The sequence below is a fragment of the Lutjanus erythropterus genome, chromosome 22 (genome assembly GCF_056507025.1).
Source record: "Lutjanus erythropterus isolate fLutEry1 chromosome 22, fLutEry1.hap2, whole genome shotgun sequence".
In the NCBI taxonomy this organism is placed as follows: domain Eukaryota; kingdom Metazoa; phylum Chordata; class Actinopteri; order Lutjaniformes; family Lutjanidae; genus Lutjanus; species Lutjanus erythropterus.
The window spans coordinates 12,736,205-12,759,364 of NC_139338.1; the positions used below are offsets into that span (position 1 = coordinate 12,736,205).

Consider the following 23,160-nt stretch of genomic DNA (forward strand, 5'->3'; position numbering starts at 1 on the left):
TGATTGTTGAATGCTTACCAGAATTCAAGTGCTGACCAGTGCTCCCTGCTGCAGTTGCAGAGTCAGTGTGTTTAATACAAGTACTTTTGGCGGTGCATATTTTGAACTATGTAGAAATCTGCGTGCAGCCAATGGTAAGTTGCCTCTGTCGCACAAGTGTCACAGACAGCTGGAAGCTGAACAGCTGCCTCCTCTACTTGCCACTACACCCTTTTACCTTTGCGCCTGTAGTTCGCCTCCTGTCCTGCTGGTGGCAGCAGAGTGCCGCTGCGCTCTGCGGGCAGTGACGTCGGTCACACAGGAATCCACAGTAAACACAAATTGTCGCCACACCGAGAGCCGACTAGCTAACCGTTACCTGAGCTGAAAAGGGTAAGAAAACGCTTTGGTTGGTTTCTTGTTTTTAACAGTTTAATATTGGAACTGTTAGCTGTTTATTCGTAGACATTTGCTCGGGGTTTTTACCGTGTGACGGACCCGGAACTGGCTGTGTAGGTTTAGGCTCTGTCACCAAGTAACAGTTGACGTTATGTGCGTTGTCACTCAGTGAAGCAGAGGTGGACAGAAACTGGAGAAGAGGTGGCAAATACAAACAAAATGCTGGCGAAAATGTATTAAAGTTGCTAAATATTCGTGGGCCAGCTGTTAATAGTAAATGAAAGAGGATAAATGTCTTTTTAAGGCCAACATGTCATAAAAAAATAAAAGTTACTCGAGACTAACGAGACCTCGTATTTTCTAGTACAGAACTGATAGTGTCATCTAAGCAGGACAGCCTGCATACCTAGCGTTATATTTTTTCTGTCAGTGTGATGTGCTCTATACAGCCTACAATACAGTAGGCAAACCTGTTAGTTTCTGTAGGGGGTTGAAAATTTCCACTTCACACCAAACAAATGCTGGTACATCTTATTTGCCTTGAGGGAGTTTGTCTAACAAGCACTTTTGAAGGTAACATGGCTTGAGTTCAACAGCATTTTTTAACTGACAGGTGGTTGAGAGAGATATTGAGGTTTACAGTCTGTGACTACATGTTTTGTAGTATAAAACTCCACAGATGCTTTGTTTTTGTAAATTTAGAATTTTAAAAACATATTTTGCAATAACAAAAGTTCTGTCACAAGTAGTTGTGTTATTGATTGTGTGCTTACATTAGATCTTGCATACAACATCAGAAAAAAAAATTGCATGAATATGTTTCAGACTTGCCCCTTTTGTCCTTGTAGAAAAGGCAGCATAGTCACATGCTTACTTTCCTTATTTGCCTTAGGTGTGATTTTTTTTTTTTTTTTTTTTTTTATTGCTTTTGATTTCATGAGCAGACAGTGTAAACAACCAGACATGGTAAATGCTACTTGGCAGGCTTGGCAAGTTGATTATAAAATTCAGTCGTGCTTATGAAATGATATAGTCTCTATTAAGAAAAGGGAAGTCAGGCCACTGACTTTCATATCTGTTTTTTTGGTGAATGGTTTTCAGTATAAAGCCATGACTTCTCACAGTACTTATCTAATGCTTAACAATTAAACTAGCCCACAGGTCAACAACCTTGACTATCAAAAGAGACATTTTTGGCCAAAAACAAAAAAAAAAAAAATGGTGGTTAAAAACTGCATGTGATTCCAGAGACACAAATTGCAGATCGCTTAACTAACCAAGCAATGATCAATAAAATCATTATCCTTCTGCCCACCGTGACTAGAAAAAAGAACAGGCTGCACCTGAAGAAGGACTAGACCGATCGCTTCCCCAGTAATTGTAGAACAGAGAATAAGTGCTAAAAGGGCATAACTGAGAATTGCCAGCACTGTAGAATTGTAGTAACATAATATAGACAGAGAACTGTATAAAAAGTTGCATCATCTCTACTGAAATATTCACAGGAAATAATTTGCTCAACATTCATCTGAATCACTTGTTTTACAAATACTTTCTGTTGTTGCTGCATTCACAATTCTATTTGGATTAATTGTACAGTTTAACAGTTGTCTGGTACTATTGTTATTGTTGTGCATTTAACATAAGAAATATCCATAAAACACGTCACTTAGTCAGGGGTTGTTAGTTAACTCAATGAAAGAAAAGATGTCCCTTTAAAGAAAATGAATGACAGATATACGACAGATAAAACAGATCCATATTAAATCAGTTACATTCATTCAACCAGTTTTTTGTATAACAGCACTTTCTGGTTTCATGTTTTCCTTTCAGAAACATGAGTGGGTCTAATGAGTTCCACACTGTGAGATATACATATATTTCATTAGGGGGAGAAGACAGCAGTGGTATCGGGTTGGTACTGAGTATCAGGACTGAAAAAGTAGTCTTGTGCATCCCTAGTTTTAAGGTTGTAGAGTCCTGTGCAAACATGACGCGATGCCTAGTTACAGCTGAACAGGCTGGTGGGGGAGGTGTAATGGTTTCAGAAGCAGTCAATATACACTGGGCCCATTGATACCTGTAGGTGCCAGAGCACACCCCAGCATTCAGACCAGATGCACCTATTCATACTCGTCTTTTACCCCAAAGGAGATGGATGCTTTCAACAAGGCAGTATTGCCTGTTGCAATACAGGAATCATCCAGGACTGGTAAAATCAGGTAAAAAGGTATTCCTCACCTGGTCACCACAATCTTGGGTGAAGACAGACACGGCATACTATGAAAGGAACAACCACCCTTAAACTTTTAGACAGTGCAAGAACACTGGTTGGTCAGCTTGGGAGGTGAGGTTGGTTGTAGTAGTCTGTTTTTGTAGTCACTGCATGGATGCTCTGGTATATAAACAATCGTTTTTTGTCTCAGTATATTTCTGCTGCTAGTGGGCTGTTTTGTATTTAGCTGTTCTCCTACAAATCAACAATAAACAGTACAGTTCAGCATTTTAACATTGGTTTCCAATTCCTTCTTTTCAGGCGACTTTGTTGTTCCCATAGTGATGTGCTTGTCCCATCTGGCATAGTAGGAGACTATAGCCACACCCCTCCCTGTCCTGTTGCTGTCCCCCCTGAAGGCCTCCACCACCACCACCTCCTTCCTCATCCTCCTCCTCCTCTTCCTCCCTCCAGCCGCCCCTGTGATGCCTCCCTCGTGCTGTGGCTGGTTGTCACAGTACACCCATCATCATCTGGTTGCCTTCCTCCTCACCTTCTTTAGGTAATCCAGACCCATGCAGGTATAAAGGGATAGTTCGAATTATTCGAAGTGGGGTGTATGAGGTTGTTGGTGTATTATCTACAGTAAACAGTGGTTGACGTGCCCCCAGTGTGAGAGAGAGTATAGTACAGAAGCTAAGCAATGTAATGCTGTGCATAGGGTCAGTAGCATAATATAGTTTAGCCACTTATAAGTAAGCACATCTAAAAACATCAGTATCAGTTTAATGTATGCTATTTTTAGAATACGTGCTTTCAGCCTTTTCTGATGGGAAACCGCTGTTATATAAGCCAACTATTGCTTTCTCTTGCTCAACCCTTGAACACAAACACAGGAGTCGTAAGTCTACTGCTGCCTCAGTCATTTGTTTGTGTTATTGTGTGACTTCAGTGAATGTGAACTAACCTTTTAAAACACAGAAATCACACTGTAACACAAACAAACTAATTTATCGAGGCAGTGGTAGACCAAGAACTAGTTACAGATTTTACCAGATCTGGTTGTTTGGAGAGAGTGATATTTAGCTTGTATAACGTTGTTTTTCTGGTAAAGCGGTGAAAATATTCAAAACAGTGTGCACTTCAACTGATTTATTTATAAACTTTTTTTTTAAAGTGGCTGCTTTGTTGCTGACCCTGTCTATAGCAGTACGTTGTTTAGTCTCCATGCTGGTGCTCCTGCTGCATTTACAAACGGGGACATGTCAACCACCATCTACTTTAGAGAACAGACTGACTATGGATAAGTACCTCATGCAACTCATTTAAAATAATGCAAATCATCCCTTTAATGGTTCTCCTCAGACCTCTGCAGCATTGTAAATGTATTCCTGTGTTAGTTTCTAGATGCATCTGTAATCCCAGACATTTCGTTAGGGTACCTGGAAACTTGTTGAGGGCTAGACTGATACAAGCAACCGGTGTCATATGACTTTTGTCTTGACTTGCCATTCCCAATGAGCCATAAAAATGATACACAAAAAATAGTGGAGTTACATAAAAGTGAAATGCAAGTAGTGTAGAAACACACATGAATGGATGAAAGTTGTTAATGTAGGTTAAAGGTTTATGGGGCAAGGTTAATCCTAGTCAGACGAGGTAAAATTGACAATAAGTACTGATTTCCAATAGGGTTACCACACTGATTGAAAAAGTAGTGAGAATGAATTATAATATTTTCTTGTTGTGAAAAAATTATATAAAGTTAAAAAGAAAATGAAACATGTTGTGCATGCCTGTGCATTTTGTATTTTTTTTTTCTGCGCAGATTAACTATAAAAAAAGTTATTTATGGCCACCTGGTGCCATATGTTTATGTCAGCCAGTGCTGTTAATCTTTAATTACAGTAGATGTGGTATCACACATCTGCGGCCGTGTCACGACTCTCCCTATCAGGCTAAAAGCAAATAAAAGCCTGTTGCAAGCACTAGCACAAAGTGAATATTGCTTCTCAGCAGAAACTCTGGGCTGGTGTTTCCTATTTGGTTTTTCTAGATAAAGATGTTGCATTCCAGTGTTTCCAGTAAATTCTTTTAGCAGAATGATTTGCTACTACTTTGGAATTTAACCTTCTCTGGGCTTTATGGAGCCCAAGACAACTAATAGGAAAGCACTATTAATATCTTAAAGGTATGGGGGTGAGTTAGTGCCAATGGTATGGTTGCATGGGCAACTTGCACATCTGTGATTGATGCTGGAAGGTACATACAGGTTTTGGAACAACATATGCTGCCGTCCCTGTTTATTTCAGTAAGACAACACCAAGACACATTCTGTGTGACTTCATAGTTAAAGAGTCCGGGTACTAGACTGACCTGCCTGCAGTCCAGATCTGTCTCCCATTGAAAAATATAATATAGCATAAGGATTTGTTAAAAGAAAAGATGATGTAACACAGTGGTAAATGTCCCTCTGTCTAAAAGTGTTTGTAGGCATTAAGTTCAGGATGAGTGTATATTTACAAAAAAAAAAAGATGATTATCAGTTTGAACAGTAAATATGTTTTCCTTGTACTGTATTCAGTTGAATATAGGTCAAAAAGGATTTGGAAATTATTGCTTTCTGTTTTTATTTACATTTTACACAACATTTCCTGACGTTTTTGGAAATGTGGTGTGGCCACGTTTTTGGAAATGTGGTGTATACATAGATGGTTTAAACAAATCTCTACCAAATTCCTGTTGCCTTTGCTTGTCGAGCAAACCTGTTTTCTGTCTCGCAGTTATGTGTTGCTACATGCGTCGAGGAAGACATTCAGCAATGTGAAAGTGAGCATTTCAGCCCAGTGGACACCAACCATCCAGAATGTCAGTCTCTCCCCTGGCAAGGTACTGAGCAACATGCAATCTAATACAATACATGCTTCCCATAATAATATTTCCTAACCAGACCTTTTTTATATAAAGTCCCTGAGAAAATAATGTAAGAAGGCTGTTGGGAAATATAATGCATCCATGACATTTAAACCCCTGGTATGATTAACTGTGTTTCCTCCGACTGTTGCAGACATGGGAGGACAATCATCTGTTTGAAGATGAACAGCAGGCCACTCTGTTCCTGGGAGCTCTGGACTCCATCTTCCTTTTCTCATATGCAGTGGTGAGTGACGAACGTGATTTTCTGTGTTTAACGAGCTTCAGAGTGAAGCGACGTCTGACGCAGAATTTGGCAACTGGCGGTGGCCAACGGTGGCATGTATTCAGAGAGAAAACCTGACTTCTGTTGCTTACACTCATTCAGGAATCACAGCCACTAGGAGCAGTAAAATCAAGAATATGGAACAAGTGGTCTAAATTTCACAAGAGAAACATGTAAAGTCATTTAATAGACAGTTCATGAAGAAGCGTCTTGGTGTTTTCCACACAGGGTCTGTATCTCAGCGGTGTGATTGGGGACAGAGTGAACCTGCGCTACGTGCTCTGCTTCGGCCTGTGTGGCTCTGCTGCAGTGGTGAGTACACTCTCCATGTTAGTGTGCTTTTGTTGGCATCGAGTTGTACATTTTGTTGTGATTTTAGTTGTGACCATCATTATTGAACTCTTAAAATAAATTGTGTCCAATCTGCCAGCTGCCCATCATCAGTCCTACTTGTATCTTCACATGGTTGGATGAAAGCAAGTATTGGAATCACTCTATACAACTTAACATGTGGCTAGCCTAACGTTAACAGACCAAGGTTTTGACTACAGTGCACACACCCAATTTACACCTGGTATTAAAATGCAATCCGTATATGATCATGTTATCATGTAATAAACAATCTGATCTATTACATCTGGCATTTTTAATGTATTCACGTTATCCTCATTGAGATCAGATCTCTGTCCTCCAAAGCAAAACCTGCTCATGAGTAATTTCAGGTAGCGCAAAGTTAACAAAAACATGCACATCCAGTCTGAAAACTGGATAAACAGTTTAAACATTAATTTATTTAATTTCTTAAATGACAAAAGCCTTTGTTATTTTTCACATTTCAATAGTTTCACAACACATTCAATGACAGAAAATATTATTACTGTATTTATTATTATATCATATATTAATTATGTATTATTATATATTTATAATGATTAATTTTGAAAGAATTGGAAATAAAATTGAAGGTGAAAAAAAATGAAGGATGGCAGTAAAACATTTTATTTCAACACCAAGCAACAATAAAGATCAGGTAACATCTGTTCCCTGTATTCATATGATATTTTGGGTAACGACTGTAGCGGTCTGTGTGTTTTCAGGAGTTTGTGTTTGGCACCCTCACCGAATGGCTCCACATCTACAACGTCTATCTGTACTGCGGCCTCTGGGTGCTGAACGGCCTGCTGCAGTCGGCCGTCTGGCCCTGCGTCGTGGCCGTCATGGGCAACTGGTTCGGCAAGACGGGGTGATTGTGACTTTTCCTTCGCTTACAAAAGCAGCATTTGTCTGATTTTAACTTAATGTTTGGATCACAACTGCAACGTCTATCCAGCCCAGAAATATTCAGTCAAGTTTGTGTCTGTCAAGTCGAGCTTTATGATACACACCCACACACTGAAACACTCACACTCGCACAATGACGGCCATTCATTGGTGCTGCTGCAGAAACATAGACGCCATTTACACTGAGTTTTCCTCACTGGCAGCACTTGTAAATATAATTTGCTGAATATAGAAATAGCAAATCACTGAGCTGTGTTAAGTTTTGTTACATTAAGTTAAGTAATTGAAATGTTTTTTTAAGAGACACATTATCTGAAAATGAAACAAATCATTCAAAAAAAATTTCTATAATTAAACTTCATGTTGTTTTCCAGACGTGGCTTCGTGTTCGGCCTGTGGAGTGCTTGTGCCTCTGTAGGAAACATCCTGGGAGCTTTCCTGGCTTCTAGTGTACTCAAGTATGGATATGAGGTAAAACACACACACACACACAAACACACATAGACTTTATTAACACATTTTACAATACTCTGAATGCTAACATGATGTATTGTATGTTGCTGTGTGCAGTATGCCTTCCTGGTGACCTCAGTGGTGCAGTTTGCTGGTGGGGTGGTCGTGTTCTTCGGCCTGCTGACCTCACCAAAAGAAGTTGGTAAGGATGGAAAGGAACACATTAGAAATAACGTGTTATTTATGCAGTTTAAGGCTGAAGTCCACCAACGAGGATTCATTTTTAAACCTGATTAAATCATGTGTTAACTTTCAACTCTCACTGTTTTTAATCTTCTATTACTTGCTCAAATTGCTCCATTAATTTGGCTATCATGTTTTTCTTATAGAAGGAGAGAAACTGTCTAACACACATTGTAACTTTTGGTTAATTTTTTAGCTAGTCAACAATCTAACATTTGTTTAGCTACCGAACAGACAACTTAATGCTTTCTAAGGAATACAGAGCAGCCAAAAGTTAAGGATTTATGACCTTTGTGCATACTTACTAGTTCATCAGATACTAGTACGTCACTAAACTACACTGAGATTAGTTTTGAGTTGTGCAACAGAGCTCATTTTAAATCTGGATTTACTTATTAGAAGTAATGCAATATTAAATTAATCTTTGTTCGTGCAACCCAGTCTAAATGTATTTAGGTCAATCCCAACATTGTCCAAGATGCTGCTTGGGTGCTGATATTCCACAAAGCTGTGTGAGATTAAATCTTTCACATTTGTGTGCACTTGCATAAGTCACATTGCTGCTCTTTCAACAGACCCACCCAGCTCTGCGTTTACTTTATACTGACCTTATTCCCATGGAAGCCATGTTGAACTTCTGTCACACTTAGAGTGGGAAACCCCGCGCATCTGATTTCCTACATCCTTTATTGAATTTAGACAATTCAATCTTGAGCCTAAATACGTGTTTGTGTTTGTGTGTGTGTATCAGGTTTGAGCTTGGAGTCAGAGACCGGACTCAGCCCGGTGGAGACGGACACAGACAGCCACCGGCCTTTGATGAGTGACGAGGAAGACGAGGTGGAGGTGGAGGTGGAGGTGTACGGCAAACGATACCAGTCAGTACAGCTGCCGGATGAACCTCTGGCTGAATCTCCTCAAGCCATTGGCTTCTGCCAGGCTTTCTGTCTGCCTGGAGTGCTACCTGTGAGTCCACAACTCCCAACAAGCAGAGACAAATTTATTTCACTTCACTACAAACAGAGATTAAATGATACGAACACCATCTTTACTCTCTTGTCTCTGTTTGTACTGCAGTATTCCCTTGCTTATGCCTGTCTGAAACTGGTCAACTACTCCTTCTTCTTCTGGCTTCCTTTCTACCTGAGCAACAACTACAACTGGAAGGAGGCTGAGGCCGACCGCCTGTCTGTGTGGTATGATGTCGGAGGAATCATCGGTGAGTGTCAGACAACTTTATGCATTTTATTCCATCCTTTGTTTAAAGGTGCAATAACCCATCCTGGAGAAAGACGGTTGGGTCTCATTCTTGTTTTAAACACAGAAATCATTTCATTTCTTTGCATTTCTTTGAATATGAGATCCGAGCATGCACGTGTATTTAAGTAATTAAATGCATTTAATCTCACCTAAAATGGTGGTGTAATATTATAACAAGATGGTCCAGAAACCACAATCGTTGGTATATTACAATATTTGCTAGCCTTAGTCATAATTTTATAGGTTAACTAAATTTTTAGTGCAAAGTAAGACATCTATCCCCGTCTCACTTCTTTACATGCAAATATCTATAAATTAACCTAATAGTTTGAATGTTAACTTTCTTTTTTCCATTATGTCCCTGTTTTGTTTCTGTGTGTCAGGAGGGACAGTTCAGGGTTTGATATCTGACTTCATGGGAAAGAGAGCACCTGTGTTGGCCACCAGTCTGGCGCTGGCAATGGGAGCGCTGGTGGGATACAGCCGTGAGTACAGACCCACACAAATGTGAAGATTTGTTGCTTTTCTTTTTCCTCTGTGATAAGAAACTTTGAGTTTTGGACTGTTTTGAGGACAAAAAAGCAATGTGAAACATCAATTTAAGATCGTGGATATTGGGGTGGTCATTTTGTTCTATTTTATGACATTTTATACAGCAAAAGATGAACCAATCAATCAAGTAGATAATGGAAACAGTCATTAGTTGCAGCCTTATCTAAATACAGTTACAACAATGTGGGTGGTTAATACAGCTGTTGGGGGGAAAAAAAGTTTTTCTGGAAGTTTTTCTGTCCATTTGGCTTCACAAAGTCAGATTTGGGTAAAAAAAAATGTGTTTTCTCACACTTTTCTTCAATTGCTGCTTCCCAGAAATGTGACCAGTTGCTTTACTTTGACAGCTAAAACAAATCTCAACACTGGAAACAGGAAACAGTTTACCTCCAACATCATCCTTAACAAAACCATTCTATTCATCTATTCAGTTCTAACTTCACTGTCTCTGTACTTTTCAGGATCACCTAATGACCAGGTGATAAACGCCGTGCTGTTGGCCACCACCGGCTTCTTCATTGGCGGCCCGTCCAATATGATCAGCTCGGCTATATCAGCTGACCTGGGCAGACAGGAGGCTCTGAGGGGGAGTCAGGAGGCTCTGGCTACAGTCACCGGCATCGTGGATGGAACTGGAAGTATAGGAGCTGCTGGGGGACAGGTGAATAAAAACCACTCTCAAGGGAAACTCAGTTTGCTATACAACAAAAGGCATTAAATATAATAATAATAATATAAATTGCATGGTGAAATAGTGCCATTGTCTGAATTAACATCGACTGTAACAGCACTGCAGCACTACAAAGCCTTGCATTAGCACTTTCATATTGCACAGCTGTGGTCACACCTGCAGTCACACCTGCAGACAGTTGTTTGACTTGATTTATATCTCCATCATCCTCTAGTACTTGGTGTCCCTGATTGAGAGCAGGCTGGGCTGGATGTGTGTCTTCTACTTCTTCGTCGTCATGGTAAGATGACTTCCTGGAATCTCAATAGGCCTTTGTAACAGGCGACAGTTTGACATGTTCGCTGTCACTCTGTCGTGACTCACAGGAACAGTAGAAGAGAACAGAGCCGTTGTTAATGTTATTAATAACTCTGTGCTTTCCCTACTATGACACGAGATCCTACAGTGTCTCACAGATGTTTGTTAACACTTTGCCACAAGTATGACTTTTTAAATTCAAATCAGTGTTTATGTGTGTTTAAAGAAAATTTAACACACTAATAACTTCATATAATCTTCCTTTCTTATCATCACTTGTTTGTAGGGCTGTACTGCAGAGCCAGTGACATTTGACAGTCAAATTCTAAATCAACATTCAAATGCTGCACAGCTTTAAACCTGGTATTTCTGAACACAGTTGCATATAAAGTTTAGGCTGCACTAATATTATTAGTATTATGCTGTTTGTGAAAATTAGATTCCACTGGTGTCTGCGTTTGATTGTCTCCAATTTGTGTGATCCAAATATTTCCAAAACTTCAAAGCGCCGTCCAAAAGTCACAATTCATTGAAAAAAGATTGAATGGTCTAAGAAGGTTAATTTAAGGTTTAAAAAGTCAAACTGTTTTAATCCAATGAATCACTCTACTCAAATTGTGGATTTTGTTCTGATAATTTTTGTAGGGTGATAATGTGGTGCAGCCCTACTTGTGTGTTCACTGGTGTAGAACATTGTAGAACATTAAAAGAACCGAACTCTTGTGTGACTCTGTTTCTCGTACGTTTATGTTACAGACAGGGGGCAGCATTGTGTTCATCACCCCTTTGCTCTTCAAAGAGGTGCGAGCCATGTGGAGAGACAGACGAGCGCTGCGCCGCCAGCTGTGAAAGCATCAACATCTGTCAGCTGTAACGATTCTGCTCTTAACAGTGATAACATGGCGGAGGTGCTCAGAAGCAGCTCCGATTAGGTGAGTTTCTGGTGGTGGAAACATTTGGTGGAGGCTGTTTCTCACAGCCATGATGGTTAAACCACTGGTTCACGAGCAGGCAGAGGGTCTTTGAGCACAACACTGAAGTCTTATCCACTCACTAAAAGCCTGTAATGTTACGTGTGAATGCGAGGATTTAAAGGTTGGGCTGAAAGTGAAAGCTTTTAAAGGGAACTGGCTGTCAGGCACAACCAGTCTGTGATTTAGGCCTTGCAGGGCTGTCACAGAATGTATTCATGTATATATTTTAGGATTTAAATAGTTGTAAAAACCTTTTAAAATGTACATGCTCTTGGCTCAAGTTGAATGAATTTTGGCCTTTTAATCAGGAGTTCAGGCCCTCTGAGACAACGTGGGGGTTGTTATTGCCTAAAGAATGTAAATGATAATTGTCATGTAAAATTTATCACCAGTTTTTGTAAATATTTCTGATATTTTTGTTGTTTTTGGTTAAGAGAAGAAATATTGCACTGTAGTATTCTTACAGTAATTTTAGTAAAACCACTGAGATCTTAGCTGAGTTTTGGGAAATGTTCCCCTCACAGCCACTTGATTTCTCCAGTTTTTAGTAATCAGGGGAAGAACCTTTACTGTAAAGTCTTTTCATTACGGGGACTGGCCCTCTCAATCCTGTCTGTGTGTCACTGACTTCATATTTTTGCTTTTCCACCTCCTGTTCATCTGAATGTTTACGCCTTGACCACACACACACTGACTGTAACACAATTAGAAAAATCTTCCACTGTCTTTTCACACATTTAGTTTACAGTGCAGCATGCACGTACACATTAAACATTATCCTGACATTGAAGAAGAGAAATGTTTTGCCTGTTTGCAACAGAATCTGCACATTTGTTTGTTTGAGACTGTGAATCTGTCTGAACGTTGTTTGTTATTTTGTTTTAAGGCCAGTAAAGGTGAAGTAAACTGAATTCAAACTTTTATTTAAACTGAAATCGCTCATGATTGAGGTCGGAAAATGATCATACACCAGCCCTATGCTAGGTAATATTTGTACAGGTTGTCTACTTTACTAGACATTTTCGTCAGTAACCAGCCATCAGTTTGGATCGCTCTGATTAAAAATCAGTAAAAAAGGGACGAGAATTCGTGATTTTTCAGCCAGTTTGGCCAATAGACACAGCGGGTGCTTTGCTCTGTTGCATGCAGATACATGAATCACCACGTAAAGTGCTTTTGGGTTCCTCATGCAACACACAGAGCAGTGGAGCTTAAAATGAGACTTGCATCTGTGGTGTCTCTGCAGTAAAATGTAATAGAATGTAAATTGAAATGTATGCGGACTGTGTAACACTATCTGTGTTGTATTTTTTTGTTATACTATTATTTATGTGTTCTTTTCAACTTTTAACTGATGTAAATGCACATTTTCATTTTAAATAAATGCAGATTGCATTTTGCAAATTGTGAGGTATTTTGTACATGCATACAGAATATTTCAGCTGAGAGTAATGGTATAGGTGGAAAACTGTATAACTAGTATGGTCTTGGAATTAGTGTGTCCTTTCTGATCTTTATTTTACAAATCCCAATGCCAAAAAAGTTGGGACAGTGTTTAAAAGCAAATAAAAAACAGAATGTGATTATTTACAAATCCTTTTCGACCTATATCTAGTTGAGCACACTACGAAGACGAGATATTTAATGTTCAAACTGTTTAAAATTGTGTTTTGTAAATATACACTGAGGTGAACAATGATTTGCAGATCATTCTGCTTTTATCTGTTTCACACAACACCCTAATTTGTTTGGAATTGGGATTTGTATTACAGCTTTTGAGTTGTATTAAGTCAGATTATTGCCAAATATGAGAACAGTCTACTTGGACCACAGCCTGTGTGCGCGATGTTATATAAATACCACCAGGGGGTGCTCTTACATCAAGATGTGTCAATCTTTTTCTCCTCCATATTCGCAACACGAGAAAGAAAAACTTCAGACGAGCATTTTGTGGTTTATATCAATCTCAACAACATTTTATTATTTTGAACACACTATGAAATCAACAATATGAGAGGCAACAGTGCACCAACAACCCAACAATATAATATTTTCTGTACAAATCTTAACAAAAACGGATATGATTTTTTCTGTTCCCATACAAATACACTTCTTACATGTTGCAAGGATACTTAAACCAGTATTAAATTACAATAAAATTATTACAAATGGTGTACAAAGATTATCATACATTCATGCATATACAAAATTTAAAATAAAAAAAACGCTACACTTTAATATAGCTGCGACAGGTGAATTAGGAAAGCGAAGTTTGCTTGGGCACAGACAGTGAGACACTAACAGTTAAATCTTGACATTTATAGTTTTAGTTTTCCTTTATTTTATTTTTTTTAATCTTTTATTTCCTCCCAACAGACTTGAGGAAGACTATCAAAGAAATCTGAAGGAATGAACAAATGACAAGCCTGATTGGAGGAAAAAATATATTTAATTATATAATAATTATAAGAAATGTCAAGAAAGTTCTAATCTGTGCCTCACTTTCTCCATGAGTATTTGTTTGGGTTTTTTAAAGATTACCATAAAAAAATAGTTCTCTTGTCAACATTGTTTAAGGTAGTGCAAAGATATAGTTTCAGAAAATAACACAAGTAGTTAGTTAGGGCAAAAAAAAGGGAATTTGGAATTATTTCCCCACTTAACAAATGATACAAACTCAAAATAAGTTAATAGACTTTGAAAGTTTCCACTTAAATGCACTGAGAAGAGAGTAGGCACACACACACACACAGAGAAACACACATAGATAAGTTGACAAACAAAACAAGTAATCCTGACAGATTCAAAACAATTTTAAATAGCCGTATTTGCTATTTTTAGACGTGTGAAATATCGCCTTGTTGAGCCATGAAAGAATAACATGATTATGAACAACTGCTTTCATGCTGATTATTCGCAGAGGCTGAGGCGGCTGGTTCATAAAAGAGAGACTGAGAGACTTTTAAAGGGAGGGCAGACAAAAGCGTGTCTGAATCGAGGGCCACTTGTCTGGCCACAGAAATCCTTTGATCCAGACGGGGTCTGAGAGACGTTTTCTCGTTTCCTATTAAAGTTAGTCCCTTTTTCCTCGTCCTCCTTCCCCCCGCTACCATTCCTCCGCTCTGTCTGTCTCTGGGAGAGCTGTCAAAGCAGAGCGAGGCAGAGAGAGACAACAAAAGCCGCGTTACCCCTCCTCCCCCCTTCGAGGGAGCGGAGTTTCCTCTGCAAGGAGCTGGGCCCCGCTCTGACACACTGACTCTTTTACCTGATGTGAAACTCTACACGGAGCGCTGAACCTCGACAGCTTTTACCACAACAGAATAACAAGATCCCCCCCCCCAGTCTGTCTCTCTCTCTTTTGTCTGTAGACGCAAACAAACTCAGCTACACTGGTTTTGTTTTGTTTTTTATATTTTAGTTTCTGTATTTAACTTGTTTTTGCTTAATGAATCACTTGATGAGGTAGTAAGAGATTATGGCTTTTTATCCACACAAATTAGAATCACTGTAAGTAGGGAAAAAGAAGAAGGCAGGTCCTATTTGAGTCGCCAAGACTGTTAAGTTAGGCAGTTACGGTGTGTTTACACAATATATCTGAAGATCTCGACATGGTTGAGAACTTCTGTACGGCAGCTTATTGTTGCCCGCTTAAAAAAAGAAAAACAGATCAGGATCACATTATAACATGCGAAGTTTGATTTTCACACTATAACAAGGTGTTTTTAATGCTTTAACAAGAGATTTTCATCTTATAAACAGATGCTGTGTTACCATAAGACATTTTCATGTTATTATAACATAACACAAAGCTTTTTTCATATTTTACAGTTTATCTTGTCATACATAAACATTTCATGTAATAACAAGATAAATAGTTTGTTTTAACAAAAATGTTTCTTGTTATAACTTGCATGTTATAATAACATGAAAACATCAAATCATGAAAATAGTTATAATCTGAAAAACCTTTTGTTATGACAATAAAATTTCACATTATAATGTGATACTGATGCATTTTATTTTTCTAACATGGTAGCAACATGCTTCCATACTTATGTGACCCCTAAGTCACTTAAACAGTGAGCCACTTGTATCAATGATGTGTTTCTAATTTAATGGCATTCCTCTTTGGTTCAACTGCCTCAGCTGCCACAACTTTAACAACTCGAAAGAACTCGAGATAAACACCAAACCAACACATCCATACACAAACACTTACACGCATATTTACATAATGCACTTATAAACAACAGCACAGCGACAGAAAATGTGAAGCAGCTCAACTCTTCGTATTAAAAAAAAAAAAAGAAAAGAAAAGAAAAATTATCAAAAGTGGATCCAAAGTGTGATCTCACTGAGCTGCAACACAGTGATAAAACGCTACATTTCCTTCATGGAGAAAAGAGGCAAATTTAAAACCTACTAGGTGGAAATCGCATGAAGACAAAGAGTGAAAATGCTACATTGTTACAAGCATAAAGCTACAAAAACATACAACTACACAGGGTATGTTCTAGTCTGTTGCCAAAGAGATATATAGATTTTTACAACCCCATTATGCAAGTAGTACAAAGCAAAAAGGGAATATACTGTAGTTTGTATATTTTTTGCTATGTTGTGATGGTGAAAAATACTTATGGCCAATATTTTTATGTGGCAACGGTGGAGTGTATATGAGCCATAATGACTTATAGTCTAACGCATAATTAGGGGGCAATGGCACAGGTTTTTATCTTATCTTACCTCGTTTAATGCATTTCTTGTCTATTTTTTTATTTTTATTTTATTTTGATGATCTAGCATCGTGAATAATAAATAAATAGTCACATTTGAAATATTATTACTACTGTTCAGAATTGAAGTCACTATCGTACAGGTACACATTACCTCATCGCTGAACCTCCACCGTTGACCTTTAACCTGGAGCTAATCACAGTCGCGCTGCCAAATTTTGAGCCCTGGGTGAGGTTTTGACCTCTGGCTTCACTTGTGCTTTGGGAGCTGTGGGGGGAGACTAAAGTCTAAGTGTGACACAAGGCCAGGAATAGTCACTGATCTAATCAAAACCTCTTATGACTTTTAGCAAGAGGGAGGAAAAAAAGGTCGAGGACTGAGGTCAAATACTATCCAAGGCCCTTTCAGAAGAAATTTAACCTCTTCAAACTAGAGCCTGTTTTCTGTTATAAATGAGTGCATACAAAATTATTTCACAGTATAGTTAAAAGGTGAGGAAAACAGTATATAGAGAATTTGTAATTTACAACAAAAACTGTTTCTATTTTTGAGCTTGATGAAGTAGGAAAATGGTAGCTTCCTTGTGCTGAAGATGAAAGTTATGTGGTGTCAGAGGAGTTTTTAAGCCCATGCTGTTTGAGCTTGTTGACAGTCAGTTACAAGTTGCTACATACAGTATATACATATGATATGACACATATATGTGAATGTGAGGTGATGTGTAGGGGGAGCACTAAGTGATCCTCCATTTGGGTGTTTTTCTACTGCCGAGAGGAGGCTTTGTACTCCAGAAGCTTCCTCTTTTTCACCTTGAAGAAATCTGGAGAGAGAAAGAAAACAATGAAAAATCAGGAAAAATACTTCCAGACTTTCTGATAACTAAAATAAACTGGAATCACGATTTTGGTCAAGAAATAGAAGCAGTGTTAAAGCAGAAGTTTGACATTTGGGAAATAATTGCTCTTTGGTTTGTGTAATGCTAAGCTAAGCTAATCATCTGTTAGCAGTAGCATTATGTTTACCACACAGACAAGATCAACTAATTTTCGGCAAGAAAGTAAATGAACTTAATGTTGCATTATTGCTTTACTAATGATATTTGGTGCACTGACCTGTGATGGCAGACTGTTTGCGTTTTCCTTGCCATTTGAGCCGGTAGCACCCCCTTGTGGTCACCTCCAGATATTCATCCCCAGACCCAGACGAGCTGCTGGACCCCGGGGAACCCTCGCCTGACGAAAATGACTTCCGCCTCTTGACCTGTGGTGGCGCCACTGGCCTAACCGTGCAGCTGCGATAAAACACCGGCACATCCTGGCACCTGAGCTCCTCCCACTCAATGTTGGAGCCCTTTCCCGGGATTCCGCTGTGGAAATCGAAGTTCCAGCGCTTGTTGGCCACCTCCACACTCATGCAGAGCAGCCGCTCAAAGTCCTGCTGCAGCTGCTTGTGGTCCACGGGCCCAAAGAGGTTCCTCCGCACCGGCCCCACCTTCAGTTTCAAGGCCTCGATGCCCCCCAGGCGTGAGAGCTCCGAGTCAGATGCCATCATTGGTCCTGCTGTTGATGTTGATGGAGAGGCCATCTCCATTTCCCTGTCAGAGAACAAACACATGCGGGCACACAGCATGTTAGAGAAAGTCCAGAGGTGGAGTGCTGGCTCTGTTAGGCCTGCAGAGCTTCAATGAGGTGTGATATGGGTTTTTTACTGACATGGATTACATACAAACATACGTGCCATTAAATGTTCAACCCTCACCACCACACACCAGCAGTATCTGCCCTCTTGGGTGCCTTTGTGTTTTATGTGATCAAACACACGTGTGGCCTAACCCGCTGAGTAATTACTGCAGCAACAGGTAACAGAACCAACACCAAATAAATCTCCAACTAAATTCACTGCCCTGCCGTGTCAATGTGAACCTGATTCTCCACCTGCTCTGGTGTCTGCCAGTCAAAGGTCGACCGTAGAGGTCAGTAGGTCATGTAGAGAAAAGGACTGCGAAGGATCCTTGTGAGGAATGTTTCCCACATACCCCAGCTGCCTCCTGACACATTTCATTAGAGCAGCACTGCTGAATTCTGACACTGATATTCTACCTTGCATTCCCAGCTTCATCTGCGCTATCTCTACAGAGAGGGGGGTAACATTTTACACATTAGTGGTTAATAATGACCACATCCCTGTCTGACTCTGTAAACCTCTGTTTGACTTCCACTACACTGACTACTCAGTGCTTTATCAGCTGAGTGTCTGCAGTAAAAGATGATGATATGTGTTTTCTGGGATGGGCAGCAACTACTATAGAGCTGAGAGATATATGGTCCTGCTACTGGCAGTAATACTACACTGTATAAGGTCTAACATGTTGTACTGTCCTGCTCTTAAATGCTGCAGACAGGCACAACTTTATGAACTAAAAACACTTCTTTTGTTCTTGATGACCTGTTTTGTACAAACAGACCCTGCTTATACTTAATATATCTATACCTAAACACACTGGCATGTGACCAAATAACAACAAAGTAACTCTGGGACAAGGGGCGTTGCAAACTGAAAAGGGGCCCCATAGTGGGCTAATCCAGCCCTGCCCCAACACACTACTTTAGAAAACAGTTGGACAAAATCAGTAGTTACACCTATGGCTGCTACTAATGATTAGTTTCATTATTGAGTAATCTGAAGATAAGTTTCACGATAAAATGTAAAAAAAAAAAAAAAAAAAAGTAAAAAATGCTTATCATGTCAGAGCCCAAAGTGACTTTGAATTGCTTCTCTTGTCCAACCAACACTCATAAACCCAAGAATCTTCATTTATTGTCATAAATGAGGAGGAAAAGCAGCAAATTCTTGTATTTAAGAAGCTGGAACCAGCAGATGTTTCACATTTTTGCTTGAAAAATAACTCAAATGATTAATCAATTATCAAAATAATTGGCAATCAATTTTCTTTCAATTGATTAATCAACTTATCGCTGCAGCTGTAGCATATACCTATACATCTGCATGCAATCCAATGATCACAAAATACCTTTGGAACAAGGGGCGTGGGGAGCTGAATAGGGGCCCCATAGTGGGTTAATCCGGCCCTGCCCCAACCCTCTACTTTAGAAAGCAATTGGACAAAAATGTCAATAGCGAAACCCAAAATATTGTCCCATTCCGGTTTCAGTTAAGGCTTAATGAATCAAAATAAAGTCAAATCAGCCTTTCTTTTTCTTTTTTTTTTTTTTTACCCCCATCAAAGAGCACCTTTATTAAACTTGTTCCAACTTCCAAGTATTTCAGACTTTATCCTTTTTTAAAGTCAACTTTTAATTTGCAAATACCTTGACATTAAAATACGCATCTTCCTGAGAAAAATAAGATCTTTTAGCACGAGTTTTATTGGTGTTTTTAAGGCTTTAAAGCATTCATTACATTTACATAACTGAACTGCAAAAAGTTGAGTCACCTGTCATGATTAAAACACTGCAACTATCAATTTACAGAGGAGCTTTCTTAAACACCTACATGCCATCAGATCAGTCTGAACACTTAAGAAATAAGAGGCCGGCTTGAAAAAAAAAAAATGGAACACCCCAGAGGGGCCTGAGGAGGGGGAGCAGAGCGTTGCGCAACTGTTTGACACTTACAGAATAAATAGCTAGTAAGAGCACTTTCTCCAGTCGAATAGCCTCTAATTTTGCGATGTCTGTCAACTCGTATAAACAGTTAAAACCCATGTGTTTGTAACCACAAAGGCGACAGATTTAAACATTTTCTTAAGTGCGTATTTCCTCTAATGACGGCCAATGGTCGGCTCAGTGGTTATCCAGAGTTGGATAAATATCAAAACACTTGATGATAGAACAACAACACAGCCAAAGCCATAATTGCTCTATTTCACCAACAAGGCTGCGAGTGAAAGTTGTTTGTGTCGAGAATGAAGTGGGCGCGGTGTTATGCAGATCAGATTTCCATTCTGCTCGCAGTCTCCTCCTGCAGAAAAACACCGAGAAGCCCCTCCGTATCTTACACTCAACTTTCCTTAAAAAAAATGACCACAATTATAAATGCAACAAGTGCATCTGCAACCGCAACAAACCGCCGTGCAACGCTGAATTAAAAAAACACACCCAAAAATCCAATTTATAGGCTTTGAAAAACGACCAAACTCTGGGGAAAAACCTGGTGACGCAGTCAGATTCACAGTGCGGATGTGGGTTAATGAGATGCGACACAGAAACAGCCCGCAGCTTGTCACAGGCACTTCGCACTCACATTACACATTCAAACACCCACTTTACACTCATTTGAATATCACCAACAACAGCAAAACAGTATTAGTTGACATTTTAAAATTATATTAACTATTTTAAATGCGTTTTAACCACTGGCAATGCGGTGAAAACCATCTAAAACTGCACCAACTTCAGCCCGTATTAAACACAGAACAGCCACTTAAAACTCATTTGAAAATTACGAACAGCAACAAAATGTAATAAAAAATTAACATTTAGACACATATTAACGCTTTCAATGACATTTCACTGATACTTAGTCTTTTAAATGCGTTTTAATGACTTGGAAAAACAGTGAAAACCGGCTAAAACCGCATCCGCTGTAGCTCATTCAACATTTAGGCTAAATTACACATACAACAGCCACTTCATACTCATTTGAATATTATCTACAGCATCAAAGGAGAATTATTTAACATTTCACACATGCATTAATTATTTTACCTGCGTTTGAATGACTGACAAAGCGGTGAAAATTATCTAAAACTGCTTCAATTTATTCAGAGCAAAGCTAAAATAAACCCAATCAAGCGACTTAACAAGAACTCGTAAAAACAAACGTCAGAAAAGCAAGAACGACAATAAAATTAAAAAAAAAATCACTCTTACCATCAGCGTCAATGTGTCAAAAGTTTTCAAAAGTTAAGAGTTTTCGTCCGCAAACTGCGCACAATTCACCCAGACAAGAGGACTGAAAGGTTTGTCCCTGACAGCCCCGTACACACAAACAGTGTCACGTTGAAAAGTTTTGGACACTGCCCACGGGAGGGTCCTTCTTATCCCCTTATCTGCGACTTGTTTGTAAAGAATTCATAGGAGACAGGAGGAGGAGGAGGAGGAGGGGACGTCCTATTAGAGCAGTCACGTGGTTTCATCAAAACAGTCATTGTTGGAGCGCAGCCAGGAGGTAAACATCAGTATAATAAATTCTTACGACAGTTAAACGCATCATAAAGCAAGCTGCAGTTGCACTGCTGCACAAGTGCTTAGAAAAACATCCAAAAAGCATGAAAGGGGAAAAGATTTTTCTAATCAATTTAATGCTGTTTTATTGCATATTTATAAATGTGTCAAAAGCGGTGATAAAACGGTTTCTTACCCTGTTTTCAGGATGCTAAAAATCCTCAGATTCTGTCTGTGCGCCGCTGCTCTAAACCTGTTGCTGCTGCTGCTGCTGCTGCACTCTGCTGCGCCCTTGTGCCTCACTTCTCCTTCAGAGCCGCGAGAAGTAGGTCAAATATCTTGGCAATGGCGGCCATTTCCCCTCCTGCAGCAAATGTGACACACATTCTCGTGTAGTGCTTGCATCACGTTTTATTTTGGCCCCGAGCCCGCTGCCTCCAGTCACGTTGAAGTGCAACGTGACTCCGACTGGAGCAGGCCGCTCCATTTTTGACTTCTGCCGCTGATTTACCACATCCCTATTTGTATTTATATGAACATATAGGTCCACGAATTAGGGAAAAGCCCTGAAACGCGTGTGAATGTCACGATCATGTGCCTAAGGTACTGACTGAGAGAAGAAGTGAAGAGGAAACACTGTCTCTCTTTAGAACTGAAGTTTGACTTCTTGACCTTTTGATTGACTCGTGTCTTGTAAAGATAAATCAAAATAAAATGAAGTTATGTGAAAAATTAAATTAGCTTCAACTGCTCAAATGAAAAGACTTAACTTGATCAAAGGCACATGAGAATTTCTCTTAATTACTGGAACAGCCTTTGAATGAAACAATCAACAAGCACACATTTAAGACTTTTTTGTTTTCTTTTTAAATGTCCACAAATAAGAGAGCTGGTCTAATGTTTAACTAAAATTAGTAGGGCTGAAACAAATAATGAATTGACAAAACTAAGATAAGTTTTTAAGCAAAAATGCCAAAACTAACATTTCAGCCTCTTAAATGTGAATATTTGCTGGTTTTATCTGTCTTTTCTAACAATAAACTGAAAATCTTTGGGTTTGGGACTCTATCAGGCAAAACAAAGCATGTGAAAATGTTAATTTGGGTTCTCTGAACTGGTGATTGCCATTTTCTACTGATTTGTCCATGATTAAGAGTAATTAGCAGATTGATTAATCAATTTATTCAGCTTTAACATTTAAAGTAAAAAGGAGATATTTATTTTTCCCCATGTGTGAAAAGCAATTATTGATCATTCATTGTTCATTCATTACAATTTTTCACTTTATTCCTCCCTCACTGTCAATAAATCATACAGGAATGTAGTGGAATCAACAAATATTTTCTCATTAACTTAAAATAAATACACACGTTTTATTTGTTCAAGTTAATTAATCTTAAAATTTCTAGTAATTATTTTCATAAATTCTAAACATGCGTTCTTCTAACTTAGTCTTTTGACTTGAAATGATGAGCTGAATGAATGTACTGTACAGAGTTCAATCAACTCATCAAATATAGTTTCTAAGGAAACGTGCAGCATATTAGCAGACCTCCCAGCATGCATCGTTTGAGAGTTAAAACTCTCCTGAGACTGTTCTTTTATTATAGTTTGAAGATAACATGATGAAAACTTGCCGAGTGTTTCTGTTTTTCTGACTTTTTGAACTGAGAAAATATAAAAGGAAATAAAATTAG

General features: G+C 38.9%; 2 protein-coding genes across 3 annotated transcripts; one reads left to right on the forward strand and one right to left on the reverse strand.

Annotated features, from left to right (window-relative positions):
- Positions 1-2,893: 2,893 nt before the first annotated feature.
- On the forward strand, positions 2,894-12,607 carry slc37a3 (solute carrier family 37 member 3). The gene is made up of 13 exons (XM_084710960.1): positions 2,894-3,155; positions 5,377-5,482; positions 5,661-5,753; positions 6,021-6,104; positions 6,890-7,035; positions 7,448-7,544; positions 7,644-7,728; positions 8,521-8,735; positions 8,847-8,988; positions 9,413-9,514; positions 10,043-10,242; positions 10,487-10,552; positions 11,326-12,607. The coding sequence occupies exons 1-13, from the start codon at positions 3,079-3,081 to the stop codon at positions 11,416-11,418; spliced, it is 1,506 nt and encodes a 501-aa protein (XP_084567086.1). The 5' UTR covers positions 2,894-3,078; the 3' UTR covers positions 11,419-12,607.
- Positions 12,608-15,369: 2,762 nt separating this feature from the next.
- Positions 15,370-21,835, reverse strand: cdkn1d (cyclin-dependent kinase inhibitor 1D). 2 transcript variants are annotated; one of them, XM_084711238.1, is made up of 3 exons: positions 21,660-21,835; positions 17,390-17,871; positions 15,370-17,097 (listed from the first exon to the last, which is right to left on the reverse strand). In XM_084711238.1, the coding sequence occupies exons 2-3, from the start codon at positions 17,865-17,867 to the stop codon at positions 17,039-17,041; spliced, it is 537 nt and encodes a 178-aa protein (XP_084567364.1). In that variant the 5' UTR covers positions 17,868-17,871; positions 21,660-21,835; the 3' UTR covers positions 15,370-17,038. The 2 variants fall into 2 exon arrangements, with proteins under 2 accessions (XP_084567364.1, XP_084567363.1); XM_084711237.1 differs by lacking the exon at positions 21,660-21,835 and adding an exon at positions 21,170-21,377.
- Positions 21,836-23,160: the final 1,325 nt, after the last annotated feature.

What these genes read in the sequence shown, in the direction of transcription:
- cdkn1d (XM_084711238.1), bottom strand. Translation starts at nt 17,867, where the DNA reads ATGGAGATGGCCTCTCCATCAACATCAACAGCAGGACCAATGATGGCA. An exon ending in CAAACAGTCTGCCATCACAG is followed by an intron (nt 17,098 to 17,389) that starts GTCAGTGCACCA and finishes TTCTCTCTCCAG; the next exon opens with ATTTCTTCAAGGTGAAAAAG.
- slc37a3 (XM_084710960.1), top strand. Translation starts at nt 3,079, where the DNA reads ATGCCTCCCTCGTGCTGTGGCTGGTTGTCACAGTACACCCATCATCAT. An exon ending in GACCTCACCAAAAGAAGTTG is followed by an intron (nt 7,729 to 8,520) that starts GTAAGGATGGAA and finishes TGTGTGTATCAG; the next exon opens with GTTTGAGCTTGGAGTCAGAG. An exon ending in TGATGTCGGAGGAATCATCG is followed by an intron (nt 8,989 to 9,412) that starts GTGAGTGTCAGA and finishes TCTGTGTGTCAG; the next exon opens with GAGGGACAGTTCAGGGTTTG.